The sequence below is a fragment of the Podarcis filfolensis genome, assembly GCF_964270895.1.
Source record: "Podarcis filfolensis genome assembly, chromosome: 4".
Classification (NCBI taxonomy): Eukaryota; Metazoa; Chordata; class Lepidosauria; order Squamata; family Lacertidae; genus Podarcis; species Podarcis filfolensis.
In genome coordinates this window covers 82,972,298-82,993,321 of record NC_139607.1, presented here as the reverse complement: position 1 = coordinate 82,993,321, position 21,024 = coordinate 82,972,298, and the positions used below count along the sequence as shown (strand labels likewise).

The following is a 21,024-nucleotide window of genomic DNA, read 5'->3' as shown; positions in this document are numbered from 1 at the left end:
CTGTTGTTGCATACATAAAGAGTGTTCTATCTTTCTTTGGCACCCATTGGCCAACTATGCCCAAGAGAAAGGCCTCTGGTTTCTTGGGGAAGGTACTTTTAAATACTTTCTTAAGTTCATTATATATCATTTCCCAGTAAGCCTTAACTCTTGGGCAAGTCCACCAGAGGTGAAAGAATGTTCCCTCAGCTTCTTTACATTTCCAACATTTATTGTCAGGCAGGTGATAAATTTTAGCAAGCTTGACTGGGGTCATGTACCACCTGTAAATCATTTTCATAATGTTCTCCTTTAAGGCAATACATGCCGTAAATTTCATACCGGTGGTCCACAACTGTTCCCAATCAGCAAACATAATATTATGACCTAGATCCTGCGCCCATTTGATCATTGCTGATTTGACCGTTTCATCCTGCGTATTCCATTTCAACAGCAAGTTATACATCTTTGACAAAATCTTAGTTTTTGGTTCTAACAATTCTGTTTCCAGTTTCGATTTATCCACCTGGAAGCCAATTTTTCTATCCAAATTATAGGCCTCTCTTATTTGGTAATAATGAAGCCAATCTCGCACTTTGTCTTTTAATTTTTCAAAACTCTGCAGTTTCAATCTGTCACCTTCTTGTTCCAAAATTTCCCAATATTTTGGCCATTTAGCCTCCATATTGAGCTTTTTCTGAGCCTTAGCTTCCATAGGTGACAACCACCTTGGGGTTTTACTTTCCAGCAAGTCTTTATATCTTATCCAGACATTAAACAAAGATTTCCTGACAATATGGTTTTTGAATGCCTTATGAGCTTTAACCTTGTCGTACCAAAGATATGCATGCCACCCAAAAACATTATTAAAACCTTCCAAATCCAAAACGTCTGTATTCTCAAGAAGCAGCCAGTCTTTCAGCCAGCAGAATGCCGCTGATTCATAGTACAATTTAAGATCTGGCAGGGCAAATCCACCTCTTTCCTTTGCATCAGTTAAAATTTTAAACTTAATTCTGGGTTTCTTGCCCTGCCAGACAAATCTAGAGATGTCTCTCTGCCACTTCTTGAAACAATCCATCTTGTCCAAAATTTGTAAGGATTGAAATAAAAATAGCATTTTAGGCAATACATTCATTTTTATAGCTGCAATTCGACCCAACAAGGAAAGCTTCAAGTTAGACCAGATTTCTAAATCTTTTTTAACTTCTGCCCAACATTTTTCATAGTTCTCTTTAAATAAATTCAAATTTTTCGCCGTCATATTAATCCCTAGGTATTTCACTTTCTTAACCACCATTAAACCTGTTTCATTCTGAAACCTATCCTTTTCCATTGGGGTTAAATTCTTCTCTAATACTTTAGTTTTTACCTTGTTTAATCTAAATCCCGCCACATGACCAAATTCTTTTATCAGTTCCAAAGCTCTTTTCATACTGGATTCCGGCTCCTGTAAAGTTAGAACCAAATCATCTGCAAAGGCTTTCAATTTATATTGTTTGGCTCCGACCTGAATACCTTTTACAAATCGGTCCCCCCTTATCATGTTTAGCAGCACCTCCAGGACCGAGATAAATAATAATGGAGAGATAGGGCAGCCCTGACGTGTTCCTTTTTCTATCCTAAAATCTTCAGTCACCACATTGTTTACAATCAATTTCGCTTTTTGTTCTGAATATATTGCTCCTATACCATTTTCGAACCCCTGACCCACTCCCATCCCTTTCAAATTTTTCTTCATAAAACTCCAAGAGATGTTATCAAAGGCTTTCTCCGCATCAATAAAAACTAAAACAGCTTTCGTGTTGATATTCCTTTGCAACAGCTCCAGAATGTCAATTATGTTCCTTGTGTTGTCAAACAAGTGTCTGCCTGGGAGAAAGCCTGCCTGGTCCTTATGTATTACTTCCATTAATACTTTTTTAAGTCTGCTAGCTAAAATGTCTGCAAAAATTTTGTAATCCACATTCAAAAGGGAGATGGGACGGTAGTTCTTTAGTTGTGTCTTTTCAGCTTCTGTCTTGGGTATCAATGTGATGTATGCTTCTTTCCACGATTCAGGCGCCTTTTTCCCTTCCAAAATCTCATTGCACACCTCCTTTAATGGTTGAATTAAAAGATCTTTCAAAGTTCTGTAGTATTTGGAGGTTAGTCCGTCCGGTCCTGGAGATTTGCCCAGTTGCATATTCTGAATGGCACCTTCAATTTCTTGTTCTGTGATTTGCTGGTTCAATATTAATTTATTTTCTAAAGATATTTTTTGTAATCCATTGGTTCTTAAAAATTGGTCTATCTCAGTTTCTTTCTGCGGCCCTTGCGTGTAGAGTTGTTTAAAATATCCCTGAAAGCACCTTCTAATCTCCTCCGGGTTCTGTATGTTTTTTCCATTGATCTCAAGATTTGTGATCGTTATCCAGGTGTTAATTAAATACTGCATTGATGAGGATTCATTATGCAAATTTTCCTTATTACTAGTTTAAGTCCTACTATGACTGTTGGAGCCTAGGTTTGCCAACTAATCCGAACATTACTAGAATGTCTGCCAACAGCTTCTTCCTACTGAAACAAAACAATGATACTTGTCTTGCACAATGGTGTATCAACTACACAGGGCTGGCTCCCAATAAACAATAGTGGAATTTCACAAGCGTTAGTGCAATAGTTGACATGGTACTATGATTAAGTGAGTTCCATAGAACTTAAGATGTCTTCTCTTACACAAGCAGATCAACACCTGCAAAATTATTTTTACTTTTCTTGCACAAGGCTGGCTGGTGCTTACAGCAAGCCCCACGGAGAGGCATGTCCTTTCCCCACAAAGTTGGAAATCAAAACATGCCAGCAAAGCAAGTGCGTTATCCTGCATCTTGGTGATGTCAGATGCCTGACAGGTGAGCAGCCCCAGCAACCTAAGTGGCCTGTGGGGCTCGTGGGATATCTGGACCCTGCCTGCTGGATAGATCCAATTTCCTACCCCTGCTCCAGACAATGTCCCACTGTGTCTGGATTGCCCTTGTCTACAATGCAAAGCAGCTTTCCGGAGGAAAGAGGTGGTATGGGCAGGTGAGAGATATATTCAGTGGCTGGAAGAATAAGGGAGAGGAGCTGGTGGTGGTAGGGCTCTGTACTTCCCCTCTCACACTCAAGGCAGACGTCTATTTCCCTGTCCAGCTTGTGAAACTTGTAAGTCCTTACATTTGGAACCTAGGAATCTGCCTTATGTTTTCTGATTACAGCATTTCTCCATAACCTCAAACAGAGGGGTATCTTTTCCATCACGTGCTTCCTGGCCTTTTTAGCTATAGATGCCAGGAACTGACACCGGGGACCTTCTACTTGTAAAGCATGTAGTCAGCCACTGAGCTACTTGCATGCAATTTTAAATTCATCCAACTCCATCCCCTTCAGTAACTCTTCCCAACAGTATCTGGTTCTTAATTTTCAAAGGTGTTGAAAAATGTCTCTTCCCTAAAATTTAACACTTCTTCTTTTGCTACTCTTACTCTTTCCATTTCTTGGAATCGATTATTTTATTTACTCCAAGGTGCCTTCCTCCTTCACAAATCTCTATTTCTACCAGTAATTTCTGCTGAACATAATGCTGCTTTAAAACCATCTAGTTCGACAGCTTTACACACAAGTGAAATCTAGTTGACTTTCATGTTGACAGCAAAGGCACTGAGACTGATCTCAATGTGATTTTACCATCAAGTTTTCAAGTTCAAAAAGTTTGTTTAAAGGATATATCAAGGCAAACTGAAAAATAGAAGATACCCTTGCTTCCTTACTGCACATTAGAAATCACATTTCGTTATTTTGCTGGTTGCAACAGAACTGAGGAACAGCCGTTGATTTAAAATAATGCAGACACACCAAAGCCAATATCTCAGTCAAAAAGATGAATGAAAATCCTCTGCAGTATTGAAGGGCCACTTTCTCACACACATTTTTAGACTTTCAGCAATATCAAGAAGACAACATCCATTTCAACTGTATTTCCCCTTCTCCCGTTTTCCTTACAAATGAAAGCATGAAAGAGAAAGTCATTATATGGGTGTCAATTCTGTGCACTTCATTAATACAGATGACAAAAATGGCTTCAGATGGTGCTCTTACAGCAAAAATTTAAATTGCTACCTTTCAGTTTAAGTTTATCTACAGAGTTCATATACTTGAGATTTTTATATGATGTTTTGCACCTAAGTATTATGATTCTATATACACTGAAAATCAGCATGGTAGCGAACATGGTGTACTGGGGTCAGTCCAGGAAAATCAGGGCTCAGATATAAGTTGGGGGCAGCCCAGATGCTGCTGCCTGTGAAGTAACTGCAAGTGCTTCCTTGTTTCTCTCTTCTCCTGCCCCAGAACCCCAGTTATCTTTATTTATTTATTATTTGCAAAAATGTCTAAGCCACCAACATTAAGAAAATGATACCGTGATCCTATGAACAGCATACAAACAGTAAAATTATATTCATAAAACAAATATAAAGTACTGGAACAAATCACATTGTTTGCTCAAATTTGAAACACTCACATGAAGATCTTGATACATCTTAGAGTATGTTATTCCAAACAGATTTTTTTTTTTTAAGAAAAAATTGAAAGTAAGGGTTTTTAATATATTGGAAGCGCCCATTAGGTTTCAATATAAATTCAGACACATTGGGCCTTACCTTTGATGCCATTCTCATGAAAAGCTTATTCTGATCCTCTGCTGTCCTCATCTTTTCATTTCTGACCAAATCATTCAGGCTCAGATTATCATCATCCTGAAAATAGCGGACCCTTTCCTTCTCCACGTGAGTAGTGACCTGAAAACGAGTAACAAGTACACGGATATTCATTTGGTGCCACTGTCTGGTTATGCTAAAACAAATCCAATCTAAAAACAACTTTATAAAAGTAAGTGAATGCAATTCAGCACTTGAATTTTACAAAGCATACCTAATTTCAGCAAAGTATGATACAACAAATTTCAGCAAACTGATACAACAGGGAATTCGTGGGATTTCTCATTAGACGCTGTCAACACAACAGTCTTCGGAAAAAGGCTGTTCAAATTATTGGAAGATGTACATCAAAGGCAGGTGCTCTTACGCTTGTGGGGAAAGCACTGATAAGCATTTATTACAAATAGGACCACATAAGATTTATTATTGCCACTCCAGAAGGGAGGAAAACAGATACCAACTTCATGTCTGTGCCCACAAGAGAAGGATGTGGAGATGGGGGAGTTATTGACTTTTGACTATTTCATGGCAACATCGTCATGCTTTTATGCAAGTTTTCTGTGTTGATCTGCTTTTCCATTGACCATTCTAGTTTTGGACTGTACTTGTATTTTATTGTTGTGAACAGCCCAGAGGACATTGTTGACTGGGCAGGATACAAATGCCCCAAATTTATACAAGTAAATTCTGAAAATAGTCTGGTAGCTTTCTTATATGGTATTTGGAGTTTCCTCACATCCTCCTGCCCAAACTCTTGTCCTATACTCTACATTTAAGAAAGTAATAATAGTAGTAATAATAATATTTATTATAACAAAAGATGTGAAATAAGCATCTTTATTACACATACCTTCTGCTTCCTTTTTCTGCCACTTGGCTCCAGCAGTTCTCCTGGAGTGTTAACAGGCCATGCTCTACCAGACTGATCAGTTCTGACAAGGACCACATCATTATCTTCTTTGAAGCCTGCCATCTGTACGAAGGTGTAAAAATAGAGGACATAAATTGAAATGGGGGTCATTTAAAGCAGTTGTCATATCATGTCTAGAAATGGCACTTATAACAAAACCAAAGAAAACAAGCTATCCAAAATGCAATTTTTCAGTGTAAGAACCTTACAACTGAGAGTGTTTCATTAATCATGGTTTAGCCATTATCAGATGTATATAAACAGTTTGCTTGGAATTATCCACTTCAGAACAACCTGAGCTGTAAACAGACCTGAAAAACTTTCAGTTGGAGGTATGAAATATTTTAAATAATTACATGCATAATACACAGCTATCCTATACATAAAGCATCCTTTAGGATGCCTGCTTTGGTCTTTCATGAAAGCAACAAAGGAAGCAAAGTGATACTGTGACCTCCACATACACAAGAACTTGTAACCCTGGTTTCAAGTGGTTGGCAAACACAGATAAAAGGAACCTTGACAAGCACTCTATACTCTAAACCAGAGTTTCCCAAACTTGGGTCTCCAGCTGTTTTTGGACTACAACTCCCAAGGCCAGTGGTCAGAAATAGTGGGAATTGTAGTCTAAAACAGCTGGAGGCCCAATGGGAAACCCTGCTCTAAACCATCATTAATACCAGCAATGGAAGGCAAGAACAAATTTGATCTAGAGAAGGTAAGAGGCATAGTTCTCGAGACTGGATTCTGGATTTGCAAACCATGATTTGCAAGTATCTAGCATTATATCTGTATCAGATTAGTCTGGTGTCAAAGAGTTGGGAAAGTATTTTTAAATTTAAAATTAGAGGACGGTGTATAAGCTTCTCACTCAGTAATTAGAAAGCAGCAGCTCATTGTATGTTAATTGATTAAATTAGCTCTAATAAGGGGGATGTCATCAAAATTGGGCTCATTAAAATCCAGCTTTGTCAAGTTTAATAAATGCCTATATAAATCTCTATCCAAGTCATTTTCAGACAAATCAACTATGTGTCTACCTCACATCTGTTCTCCTTACCAATAATGACAGCTTATCCCTGACAGCTCTGTGAGAGTAAGAAAGTTCTGTGGTTATGAAACCACCAGGGCTCTAAGGACTTAATTATAGACTTCAGGTGAACCTACACAGAAATACTGGATAAAGGCCGCAAAAAAAGTGGGAAAGAGAAACACAACTGCCCTTTACTACATTTTCATCAGCAAATGATCTTGCTCCTTCTTTATTCAGAAAAATAAGCATGGATTTTAACTTAATAAGATTTATTTATACATTAAACCTCTGCTCACAAGTGTCCAAAGCAATACTCTGGGCTATTCCCAGCTACTGGGCAACCTCCAGTTACTAAACAACCTCAAATAAAAATTCTGCAAATTGTTTAACACAGAAGAAGAAATCATAAGTCATGTCAAGACCGTGCATGTATCTGTCTGGGGAAAGGTCAGTATTTTTCATCAGTCACACATTGGCATGTAACAGAATTCACTGGAACATTTGAGGAGTGCAATGCAACAGGCCTCTCATGCTCGCCAGATGTTTTATATGTCATATACTGTAGTAGTTTTGATTTATTTCCCGGTGTTTTAAAAAAATTCAGATCCAAGCCCCTATGCATACAGGTTCTGAAGACATGCTTCCTATAGCCCTGTTAAACTTTTTCTCCACAAAGACCCACTGTAAGTCACCCATACCTTATTCAGCTGGATACATATCCTGAAATTCTATAAAATATCCTAGGGTGGCTTACAACTAGGATACAAATACATGAAGAAAACTATAAGAAAAAAGCATTATCAATACCAAAAGATGCAAGGGTAGAGAAGCGATTTTAAGAATGGAATTCCATAAAAAGCTCTCCAAAACTGTCTTACACCAGTGAAATCCTATGCAAGCTTACTCAGGAAGTAGGTTACATTGTGTTCTAAGGGGCTCGTCCCAGATAAGTGTGCATAGTATTGCACCTTGGAGTCTTACAGTGAATCCCACACAAGCCTTTCCAGAAGTACTATTCGGTTGGATGGGGGATTAGTGAGGTGTAGTGGTTAAGAGTGGTAGACTCGTAATCTGGGGAACCGGGTTCGCGTCTCTGCTCCTCCACATGCAGCTGCTGGGTGACCTTGGGCCAGTCACACTTCTCTGAAGTCTCTCAACCCCACTCACCTCACAGAGGGTTTGTTGTGGGGGAGGAAGGGAAAGGAGAATGTTAGCCACTTTGAGACTCCTGAAGGGGAGTGAAAGGCGGGATATCAAATCCAAACTCTTCTCTTCTTACTCCCAGGAAAGTGTGCACAGGATTTCAGCCTTAACAATGACGCAAGACGCTTCTTTTGAAGTCAAGACCTGCCTTCCACAACCACACTCAGACTTTTCTCTGAAATGCAGGATTGATACTGACCTGTCTACAGTACAATGATTGAATAATGTATGCCAAGTGAACTGGTTTTAAATCAAAACTATTTAGACCAGGGGTAGCTAACCAAGTGGCTGCCAGGTGTTGTTGGGCTGCAACCACTAGTCATAGAGGAAGCTGGAGTTAACAACATTTGGAAAGCACCACCATCAGGGTATGGGATGCGGGTGGCACTGTGGTCTAAACCACAGAGCCTTGGGCTTGCCGATCAGAAGTTTGGCGGTTCGAATCCCCGCAACGGGGTGAGCTCCCATTGCTCAGTCCCTACTCCTGCCAACCTAGAAGTTCGAAAGCACATCAAAGTGCAAGTAGATAAATAGGTACCGCTCCAGCGGGAAGGTAAATGGCGTTTCTGTGTGCTGCTCTGGTTCGCCAGAAGTGGCTTAGTCATGCTGGCCACATGACCCAGAAGCTGTACACCGGCTCCCTCGGCCAATATAGCGAGATGAGCGCCACAACCCCAGAGTCATTCACAACTGGACCGAACAGTCAGGGGTCCCTTTGCCTTTCCCATTAGGGTGCCCCTGATTTAGACCAGGAAGAAAGCTATTGAAAAGGAAGTTTCACTGAACAAGAATTCATACTAAATAGTTAAAAGAGCCATGAAAACATTTGGTTTTCAATGAGATGGAGCTGTTAGAAAACCTAGAAGCATAATCTACCTGCCATGCTACCCACACCAGCTACAGAATTATAGTTGGGGTATAATTACAATTAGCTGCCCTGGGGGCTGCGGAAGTAAGGCAAAGGCCTCTGCCTTTGCCAACCTTTGCTCCCCATTATCCATAGCCAGAAGGAGCAGCAGTCAGGAATGATAGGGGTTCAACAACATCTGGGAATCCTAGGTTAGGAAAGGCTGAGCTAGAGGAACAAAGACCACTAGGAGGATGTACTTCATGGAAGTATCCAGTGGCAAAGAGAAGCATATTCTGGTCGTAGTCAATGGCCAGAAAATTGACAAATACAGGGAGACTGCTTCCAGTCTACATACCAGAAAGAACACCCGAGACCTGAACACAATGAAGATCTCAGGAAACAGGAGGGACTAAAAGAGGAATGGCCCATATGGCCATAAGCGATCTCAAGATTTGGCCTGAAACAGAAGTGAGTGGGTGTGAGGGAGCATGAATAAATGTCACAAAACCTTTCTACACTAATGATTGATTGTTAAGAGTGGTACTAACTATTCTTAAAGTAATCATGAAGCATATTATTATTATTATTATTATTATTATTATTATTATTATTATTACTATTACTACTACTACTACTTCCATCCCGCCCATCTGGTTGGGTTTCCCCAGCCACTCTGGGCAGCTTTCAACAGAACATTAAAAACAGAATAAAAACTTCCCTAAACCATGGTTTGTAAATTGTAAATTGGAAGCTAGCAATTTTTCTGCTTTCCTAGTGTTAACAGGGTTTCACGTCACATGTGCACCAATGCAAACGAGTTTCCCTCATAAAATGGGGACTGAATTTATGTATCTTGGTTTGGATTGCACTGTAGTTTGCAATGGTATACACTGAATATGGAACTATAATTAGCACCAGGAATGGAAGCTAGCAAGGCAAGAATTGTATGGAAGAACAGAACTCATCCCCTAAGGACAGCTTCTGATTTGTAAATTGACCTACAGAGATCTAGCATTCAGTCTAAACTTGTCCAAAGAAAATGATCCATAATAGTGGACAGTTTTAAATATATTTACATTTTTAAATAAGGATTGCAAGGATTCAAAACAGTAATTTCTGATCTAGTCCTGCTTTCTGGGGCACTAGAATAAATTATTTAAGTTTAGGTTATCTACATTCAAGTTTAGGTTATCTACATTCATTGAGCGTTGCCCACATCAATGTAAACTTATGTAAATAGAGTATTTGATTACTCAGATAGCTGTTTATTCAAGTGTTGTGCATATCCCCCCCAGGTCAGCTGAATTATTGAGACTGTGTGGAAGAGACTCTCACCAATTAATGCATTACAATCCAGGAAGGCCAAAACAAAAATCTCAAAGGATGGCGTCTTAAGTGAAATACAATCTTAGGGACTTATTTGTGTGGCCTCTTGAGAGGGAGACTGTTCCATAATTTAACAGCAGAAAATGAAAAAGGCTCACAATGCACACAGTTTAATTTGCAGAACAGCCAGTTGACTCTGAGCAGCCGAGCAAAGGAAGTTGACAGAGGACTGATAACTTGAAGTCACCAACTATTAAACTGGAACTGCTTCTCAATGTTTAGCAGCTAAAGAAAATGATAAAAATTTCACGAGTCCCTATATCACAGGGACAGGAAGGAAAAGACCGCTGCTCAAAAAGAAAGGTATGTGTGTGTGTGTGTGTTAATGAGCAGATGCATATTGCATGATCTCAAGATGATGCAAGGATAACTGCGGTTCTACACCAAGTGTTAAACAAAATTAATCCAGGCATGATATCACGAAGGCATTATAGATGATATATAACATTTAAAAAGGTAAAGGGACCCCTGACCATTAGGTCCAGTCATGGCCAACTCTGGGGTTGCGGCACTCATCTCGCTTTATTGGCCGAGGGAGCCGGCATACAGCTTCCAGGTCATGTGGCCAGCATGACTAAGCCGCTTCTGGCGAACCAGAGCAGCGCATGGAAACGCCATTTACCTTCCCATCAGAGCAGTACCTATTTATCTACTTGCACTTTGATGTGCTTTTGAACTGCTAGGTTTGCAGGAGCAGGGACCAAGCAACGGGAGCTCACCCTGTCGCGGGGATTTGAACCGCCAACCTTCTGATTGGAAAGTCCTAGGCTCTGTGGTTTAACCCACAGTGCCACCCACATCCCATATAACGTTTAGATAGAGACTAAATCTTAAAACAAAATGCACAACTTCTGTTCAAAGATTTAGCTAAACGACTCCCATTAATAACTAACTTGAGTAATTCCGTGCCTCTCAATTTGTAAGCAAAGCAGGGACACCCAAACATAGGGTACCAGGAAGATCTATGGTCACTTACTTCCAGAAAATATGAATGTTGACCGTTTGCTGGAAAAAGAGGGGGCCTGCTCTGAGCCCCCTGCAACTCACTGTGTCCTGGAAATAGGGATGAGATTCACAGAGTTGTGAGAGGAATATGTGCCACTGGGAGTTGTTTTTATTTTAAAAAAGGCTTCCCCTACCTGTACTTTAAGTGGAAGATATATAATGGAGGAGATGGGAAAGGGGTACCTTTTCCTTTTCCCACTCTCCAGAATACTCCCCGCCAAGCTATACAGAAATAAAACATTTCTGAGAGGAGCAAAATATAAACACATACACTTTTGCACTATGTAGAATACTTGTGGAATATTGCAGAGAGGTGAAAAGGTGGTTTCTTTTATCTTCCCTCCCTCCTGAAAAGTCTCTCCCCTCTACAATCCCTACAAAGAGCCTGATCGTGACTAGCTGGACCATTCCTGCTATGGGCTGAGACTACAGGGCAACTTTTGCTGATCAGTAGGCGCCTTCTGTGCCAACATCTAAATGCCTATTCAAAATCTTTTTTATTCTGCCAGGCCTCTGCAGGCCTACGGTTATCATTATAATGTTGTGAGCCACTTCAATATGTTTTGTGATTTAGCATTTATAAATACGTTTATTATTACATACTTATTTATATTCCCCACCTTTTTAACCAGACAGGGACTCATGGCAGCTTACAGATAAAATTTATAAATAAATAAATTAGACAGTTTCATGCTTATAAATGGGTAACTACCGGTCTTTATCAATGATATCTGCAGTCAGTCAGGTTGTGGCAAAAATAGTCTAGGATCTCAGTACTAGCTTTACAACCTCTGGTTGGCATTGCAGCTACAGCAATTCCACTAACTTAAGCTACTTTTCACATTTGTTGGTTTAGTTTAAGCCCTTCTCTCTTTTTCTCAAGCAAATCTATGGTGTCTGAACCGCTTGACCAAAACTCTGCATTCTGGGACACCATCCTACTTCAAAAGCAGCCTTAGAAATAGTTGCTGGTCTGGGTTCATTTGGTGAGTAGGAATTACCACTAGGCACTGAAGTCTTTCCTTAGGCCAGACATTTTGTAGAAAAGATTTCTACAGCCTTCGAGAAACTTACAAAATCTGAAATAGCACAATTAACAATCTAGCCGTCAGTTAAAGAAGTAGAGGGGAAGTCAATAGTAATCGCCATCCGAAAGAACATAAAACATTTATGGCCAAAGATGTAAATCCAGTAATAATAGTAATATCAACAGCATCAAGACCAAATGTCTGAATGATGAAAGAGAACAGGAGTAGTTGCTACCCAGATAGGCAACCTCAGCTGCCAGGCTCCCATCAGCTAAATGTACTTAAATATGCACATATTACAAACTGTGCAGTTAATTGAAAGAACTTCCACACACCCCAGATGCATTGGCTAAAAGCCAAACATCTTCATCTAAGGAATATAGCTTAATTACTCATCTTAAACTGTGTAATTAGTTTCATGAAAGTGTTTTCCTTACGTTTTGGAGACTATTGACTAATGAACCTTAGAACACCAATTACACATACTGTTATACTGATGAGCTTCCTTCTTAATGGATTTTCAAAACTCAAGCATCTCTAATTTTATCAACACAGAAACAGGGATGTACCAAATTAATGTTTAGTTAACATATAGTTTAGATTTTGAAAATGGGCCGCACATGGTTTTGTAGCCCTCAAATATTTGCGCTCTCTGAAATGAGGGAAACGAGCAGTGAAAAACTGATGCCTTTTATGAAATAATCTAATTTTGGGTTATGAGCGTTCAACCTGCCAAATTTAATGGTGCTCATTTAGACAGGATGAACACACTAAAGTTTTGCTCAGAGCTTCTGTACAAAACCAAAAAGTAATACTGTGGAAATCATCTACTTTAATAACTTTTTAAGACTTTACAATTATTTTCAAGAGTAGTATGATATTATTGTCTAGGAACCACACTCTTGAACAAGCCCTTCCTGTGGTTCATAAAATGTAATAGTGTTCTACGACATTTTGCTTTTGTTCACTGCAACACAGCCAACCTGTCATATGGTTAAATAAGGCTGTAAGCCTGTAAAACTGAAGAACCACACACCCAGAGAAGATTGCCTACTACATCCCTGCATGACTCACTGCCCTGGCCTTGCCCTCTTTCCAATCAACCTCCACTGGGATCAGATAATTCAGCAGTCTCTGTGCATCAAGTAAGATTTAAATGGCGGAATCATTCCCAATACAGATTTGCAGGACACAAGGGCAGATGCTGCTCTCTGCTTTTCTACATGAACTCTGAACTTAACACCTTCCACTTAGGAAGCATGCTCAGAACAGTGACTCATGCAGTAACTGTGAAATATATATACTCTGAAGGTAGGCAGTTCTTAGGTCTAAAGCTGGCATGATATTTAACATGTGATTTAATTTAATGTGTCTAGTTTTGTCCTTCTAAGTAACAGCCAAGAGGTGGTGAGGACTGTGACGAATGGGAGAATTAAGCCTTTCATTGCATTTAATATAATGTCTAGGGCAGCCCTTAATCTTTTTAGGAGCCCCAGAAGAGAAAGGCAGTGTGGGTTGGAGGCTTCCAATATTGGCTGTGATCAACTCAGGCTCCTTGGAGATGTTCAGCCCCCCCCCCCCCCCGCAAAAAAACCCCCAAATTTACTGCTGTAGTCAAAATCAGTTTTGAGAATGATTAGCGAAGCAACCCATTTCTAGATACCAGCAACTGACTTCTTCCATAGCTTAACTTGCAACTCTATGGAGTTTTCTGAGCTACAGAAAACTAAAACCTTAAAGAGCACCTAACAGTGAGTTTCTAGTTCTACCACTCTATAATATTCATGAACTATGTGTTGTTGGTAATTTTTTATTTCACACTTAGCCTGCTCTCACTTTTTGAAAGATAGCAGGCTTATAATCTAACTGATCACGTCCATGTATATGTTTAATCCTACATAAGTGTCACTGAGCTGAGTGGGGCTTACTCACAGGTAAGTGAGCTTTTTAAATAAATGGTTGTATTGGCCTCAGCCAATGCTAGGCAAATTAGGCTGCCTGCAGATCAGAGGGAAGCAAAGCCCCCGACGCAGAGAGGTGCCAAATAAACAAAAAATACAGCTATCAGAAGCCAAACATTACAAGCCATCTGCTTCTAATAGTGGCAGCATAAAACAGAAACTGATGCTGTGTCTACGCCCCTTCTCTTCTCATTTTCTAAAAGAAAAGTATTGTTCTTCCCCTAATACTGCCCTTAAAAAAACCCAAATAAACGTTAGTGAAAAATCTGTATGTGCACAAACACAGTGGTAATTCACCAAATGTGTTGCTTAACTAAGAAACAAGACTGTTCTTCTTGAATGGCTGGCTGATGTATTTTCTGGAGGCGAGTTTTATCTGTCTTATCTTGTCCTTGGTACAGATCACTTAGCTGAGCAACTCGCGTTGTAGCTGACAATTATTTCTGGTTTTCGTAAATGCACATTCTTTAAGCTCACTCTGCATAAATAAGAGAACCAAATAGCAGTGTGGAAAGCAAATGTAATCTAACTAAAGGTCTTCGGGGGAGAAATGCATTTTTCAGTTGAAAAATTCAAGCAAAAGAACTGGCAGGTATTAAAAATTATGAGTTGGAAAACATTTGCAACTGGGTATTCAGGCCACAACCCATCTGTTATTAAATGCATGCTATCATCCAAGTTTCTGTAGGAGGCTGCCTGCATTACATGCACTTATCTCATTACTAAACCCCAAGGATGCAAAATCTCATTAGTTCTGACAAACAATACTATTTTCCTGGGTATAATATTTAGAAATGTTTCCAATTTATCTTTGATTAAAGTGGTTAAAAAACCTAGGGGGGGACTGAACTTTGTGCTTCGATGAATGTTCTGTCTGCACAAGCCTTGAAGCCTGACAGATGGAATGAGAACCCCTCCTCTCCCCCAGTGCTGTTCTGGGGGTTCCCCTGACCCTGTCCAGAACCAGTTTGGGAGGGTGCAGTGGCAGGAGAGCAATAAATGCCCACTGCCCAAGCAGAAGTCTTTGCAAAGGCCTTCACTGATGGGGTTATTGGGCGAATTCCACTCCTACTTCTCAAGAAATGTTGAAGGCAGAGTGTCACGGCTTAGCACATCATGCTGTTATATTTCAAGTGCAGTCAGGATCCAAAGAACCCTCTGACTTGCTTCACATGCCCAAGGGAACTTTGGGCTATTATTCTCCCAGCAATGTCCCATGGTGTATATCAAACCTCTTTTAAAGGTAAAGGTAAAGGGACCCCGACCGTTAGGTCCAGTCGTGGCCGACTCTGGGGTTGCGGCGCTCATCTCGCTTTATTGGCCGAGGAAGCCGGCATACAGCTTCTGGGTCATGTGGCCAGCATGACTAAGCCGCTTCTGGCGAACCAGAGCGGTGCACAGAAACGCCGTTTACCTTCCCGTCAGAGCAGTACCTATTTATCTACTTGCACTTTGATGTGCTTTCGAGCTGCTAGGTTGGCAGGAGCAGGGACCGAGCAATGGGAGCTCACCCCATTGCGGGGATTTGAACCGCCGACCTTCTGATCGGCAAGCCCTAGACTTGTGGTTTAGACCACAGCACCACCCGTATCCCTAAAAAAAACCTCTTTTAGGATAGTCTTAAAAGCAGCATGCCATACAACAGGGGCAGGGCAGAGGGAAGAGATCTACCAGGAAAAATACAATACAATGCTGTACAATACAATACAATAATAAAAATTCCACTGGATATGCTTAAGCTCTTGAGCACATCCAAACTATCTTTATTTCAAACCCCTTAAGTCTTACGTTCATGTTCAAAACAAATATCCAAAACAGCTAGGAAAAAAATAAAATATGGTGTTAAAAAATGGCTAAAACAGCAGAGAGGCAAACAATAGCAGGTGAACAGACAGCAGCAAAACAAGCAAAACAAACAAAATCCATTTGAGACAACTAAAAAGAGAAGTTTACACACAGCACTGGAAGGCCAGGAGGGGTGAGAACAACCTCAAAGGGAAGAGACTTTCACTAATGGAAAAGACCTTTTCCCTCCTCTCCTCTCCATTGCAGTCCCTAACATACCCTTAAGATCAGATGGGGGGATGGGGAACCCACTGGAGAAAGTTTGGGGGGCAAGCAGGGGGAGAAGAGGAAACGTAAGTGCTGCTGCACCAGGGGAACCCCACTGACATTGTTTTGCATACAACCCATAGTTTCAAGAAGTGCCTCCAGAGAGGAGTAAAAATGGCATTATAATAATCTCTCCTTTCAACCATATTACCTATGTAAAATATTGGCATCCTGCCTCTCGGCTTCAAAGATTCCCAACATAAAAAACACAAATATGAAAATGCAACAAAATTAAGCAGATTAAAGTCAACCAACATGTCGACGAAAACAGCTGCAGCAAGCCCTATTAAAACGAACGATGTTATTGGTTGCCTATGCCAACTGAGTCTAGAGATCTGGCAGAAAGTTCCATGATGGTGCTTTATGTCCTGAAAGGCCCTGTCTTGTCTCTATCCATCTCACCTGTGAAGGTGCTGGCATTATTCTGAGCATAGGTTCGGACAATAATCTTGACCGGGTAAGTTCATAAAAGAGCTGGCTGACAGTCCATGTGGCACAGAACCTGCAATTCTAGAGGCTCTCCTCCTCCTAGCCCAGGACTCTTCAATGAATATTAGGGATTGACTGAAAGCAGGCACAACTACAAGAAGGGACTGTCTAAAAGCAACCCAAAATTTAGAGACATGGAAAGAAAGAGAATCTGACCAATTTTGCCTCTGCCATTAACTACCAGTACTACTGACAAACTGTTCACAATGTCGTTTCTTATACTTGTGGTGCAATTTCTGAAAAACATTCAAGATTTAATCACCTATAATAAAATCTCTGGCATAAATTTTTCTTGTTAATGTCTGCAATAAGAACACATTGTTGCTATGAAGATCCTGAACAGCGTATTCTCTGCCGCAGTACAAATATATATGATGTATTTTATCTTTTCCTAAGATGGCTTAGTCCCCAGAAGTCTCTGGCAGATTCATAAAACGAACTGTATTCTTACTAGTATATCTCTGACATGTCACTTGTCAAATTTTAGAGTTTGCCTGCCTTATTATGCATTTTGTCATGCTTGCAGGCACAGCTCACCTGCTTTTGCTTCTTCCATTTTAAGCAAGCTTTCTATGCCTCTACTCGACAGCTTGACTTTTTCAGTTTGTGCTGTGTATTTAACCCAAGCCTCTATTACAGTGCCTGTATCAACTTTGTGCACCTTCTAGGATGTTTAATTTTGTAATTGCTCCTGTCATTTCCTTCCAACGTCAACAGGATATTGAATATAAAACCACACTAATTACAGCATTATTTGGATCAGAACCTGTGCCCCATTTAGCTATAAAAGTTGCGTCTTCTGTTGTTGGTTCCGGCCTTAGCCTGGAGGAAGTCATTTATTGTGTCTTGAAATTAAATGTCCATGTTTCACAAAGTGACATTGTCCTTGACAACATGAGCATGAATTGGGGCAGCGGTGGGGGGGATGGGACATGCTCATTATTATTTTTGCTGCATTAGTAGCTTCTAAAAGTAGAAGAGGCAGAAGTTTAACTGCTCAGGGAGGCACAAAGGACATTTAGGGCTGTTGCAGACGTAAGAAGGAAGGCTCTTATCAGCATATTTAAAAAATTAGGAGGGTGCTGCAGGACTGCATGCTCCCTCCCCAAATTCCCTCCACCCCACCCAGTTAGACAATGCAAAGGGTTACATTAACCAGTGTTAAATCCAGGGCTTTTTTCAGAAGGAACTCACAGGAACTCAGTTCCGGCACCTCTCAGGTGGGCACCATTGCCATTCTAAGAGAACAAGGGAGGTGTTCATGGTGAGTACCAGCGCCTCTTTTTCTAGAAAAATAGCACTGGTTAAATCTAACCAAGTCCCCCAAATTAACCGGCATTTGAAGCTGGTTAACTAGTCAAGCCTATGCATATTTACCAAGTAAGCCCTACTGGATTCAATGAGAACTATTATTGAAAGCGTGCATAGAACTGCATTTTAATTAACTGTGATTAATGTGTGTGGCAGCCTGTCCCTTAGCTTCTCTTAACGTGGGAGGAAGTGAATTCATTCCAGGGAGGTAATGCTCAAATCATTACATCTACAGTGGTCCCTAAAGAAGAGGAGAACTGCACAGATTCATCGGGAAAGAGAGAACAATCAACAGAAATTTTGAAAGTGTAATTCAGCCTTGGAACACCACAAATCTGCATTAAGCTGATTTTTCAATTTGGTACCATGCTCAAGGGGAAGCAGATGATTTCAGTCTTGAAGGTAAATTTCAAATACTTCTTGTGTACAATCAACTTTCAAAACATACCCAGAATTTTACAAAACTGTCAATGCCATAGTCGAATTACTAATCCTGTTAAGATCTCAGAGCAAATACACTCTGGAGCAGCTACTGCAAGCTCTGAGTGTTCTTACTTCCAAATAAGCATATATTTTAAAACAAAAATGGGGAAAATAAATAAATATTCTCTTAAGGATTCCAAGGAAACTTTACCGGAAATTCTGTTTTTGGTTTGCATTCAGTTAATTTCCTTCTTACGGCTCATGCATCATTATTAAGGAACTATCTGAAACAATCACATTGGAGTAAAGAGATTTGCTTTTGTTATTTGAATGCCAAAAATAAAAGGAAAGACTGGCTGTTTAAAACTATACATCACCGAAGTAGCCAGCTTTAAAAAAACCACAGAAGAATTGTCACAGGGATTTCTGTATTATAACTGTGTAGACTTGGGAGGTCAAAAGCTACTTTTGGACTTTTATTTAACTAATTTGATTTTTTGCATGTGTGCATTTATGTGTAATCCTAAGGAGAACTTTTGCATAACAAATGAATTCCAGTCGATCCAGCAGTCTTGAAAGCAAAATTAGTATTTCTTGCCTTAATGCTCTTGAGCTAACAACACTGAAACCAGGATGTTGATTTATGATTACAGGTCTACAATGTGAAGTTTAGGTTGATGTCAGATACTGACATACTTTATAGAGGTGTGAATGCAGGAAATTTGATCAAGGTGTCCTAGATTGCCAATTAATTTTTCCTTCTAGCTTACCCATGGACATTTATTTAGTTCAGTTTGCTTGCATTCCTAATGCTTCTTTGAAGATTCAACAATTTTAAAATGCTTACTTTTGACAGGGAACATCGTAACAAGGAAAAGCTTAGGCACCTTACCAATACAGAGAAGTATTTAAAAGCTTAATCTACCATAAAACTAACTGAAATCTTTGGAGGTGGGAAGGTTAAAACTCCTTTGAAAAAAATTATGTCAACCAAATAGTGCACTTCTAAGAAGCATGTTGTCTTTGTCCATTGAATTTTCTTGGCAGGGATACTGGAGTGGCTTGCCAGTTCCTGCTCCAGGTGGATCACGTTTGGAACCTAGACAGCATCTTAAAAAGCAGAGACACCACCTTGCCAACAAAGGTCCGTATAGTTAAAGCTATGGTTTTCCCAGTAGTGATGTATGGAAGTGAGAGCTGGACCATAAAGAAGGCTGGTCGCCGAAGAATTGATGCTTTTGAATTATGGTGCTGGAGGAGACTCTTGAGAGTCCCATGGACTGCAAGAAGATCAAACCTATCCATTCTTAAGGAAATCAGCCCTGAGTGCTCACTGGAAGGACAGATCCTGAAGCTGAGGCTCCAATACTTTGGCCACCTCATGAGAAGACTCCCTGGAAAAGACCCTGATGTTGGGAAAGATGGAGGGCACGAGGAGAAGGGGACGACAGAGGACGAGATGGTTGGACAGTGTCCTCAAAGCTACCAGCATGAGTTTGACCAAACCGCAGGAGGCAGTGGAAGACAGGAGTGCCTGGCGTGCTCTGGTCCATGGGGTCACAAAGAGGCGGACATGACTAAACGACAACAACAAGAAGAATGTTGGGGACAAAGAATGAGAAAGAGCTATTACAAACCGTGGATCACACTCCTCTATCAAGTATCTTTATTAAAACAAACATATCATAGCTGAGCATATAAACAAATTAATCAAGCCTGATACAATCACTCCTCTCCAACGCAAGACTTGATCCATCTCTATGACTACTGAAATAATGGAAGCACTGTAGAATATTATTAATTCCACTACATGTATCATCAGCCTACAGCTCTTCCTAACCAAAGACCACAATATGCCACAATTGAAAAAAATCAAGATAGCGGTGGTTTTAAATGGGACGTGGGATGAATGTTTGCTATTAAACAGAGAGCCAGTAGGCCAGGGCTGTTGCAGAATATCACCATTCCCTGGGGATGCATCCAGGGGTCATCAGATTGAGCTCTGGATACTGAGATAAGCAACCTGCCAGCCAGATGCAATCTCCAGGCCTTAATGCTTATAGGAGAAGGAGAAAAATGCATTTTCCCTAAGATTATCCCTAATTTACTTAACACTGGCGTTAGTTAAGCATTCGTGTAACAGAACTGGGACAAAGAAAGATTTTTGCTAATTATAAATGCCCAAGTTTGTGAACTGTTAATTACGAATCACAATGTTGCACAAATATCCAGCGATACCAAAGAGGTTGAATTACGCTCCCTGACTTAACATTCGAATCCTCAAATTAACTTCAGATAGTTACAAATCTTGTTCTAAAGAAAATTTGACACACAGCAATTATAAAAGACAAAAGTAAATTTTTAAAAATGAGGCTGCAAAGCAAGGCATCAGAGAGTGGAGGAGTCAACGACTGTATTACTAGTGTAGCTCTTTGTATCCAGGCCGTAAGCCACAAATCTCTCAGATTCTCAGAGAGAAATTGGTCTCCTTGAACTCATAATACTAAGGTGGTGCTACCTCTCTATCTCTCCTCCTTCAGACTTCAGGATAAAAGCCACTTATTTAGCTAAGGCCTTTTGGCTTAGTCCTCCTCATCA

General features: G+C 40.2%; 1 protein-coding gene across 1 annotated transcript in view; it reads right to left on the bottom strand.

Moving 5' to 3' along the window:
• CWF19L2 (CWF19 like cell cycle control factor 2) overlaps nucleotides 1–21,024 on the bottom strand; it is a 75,939-nt gene that overhangs the window by 22,247 nt on the left and 32,668 nt on the right. The window contains exons 11-12 of the mRNA XM_083609057.1: nucleotides 5,566–5,688; nucleotides 4,659–4,796 (exon numbers count right to left, since the gene is read on the bottom strand). Of these exons, the coding sequence (XP_083465183.1) occupies nucleotides 4,659–4,796; nucleotides 5,566–5,688 (261 nt within the window). The remainder of the gene's footprint in view (nucleotides 1–4,658; nucleotides 4,797–5,565; nucleotides 5,689–21,024) is intronic.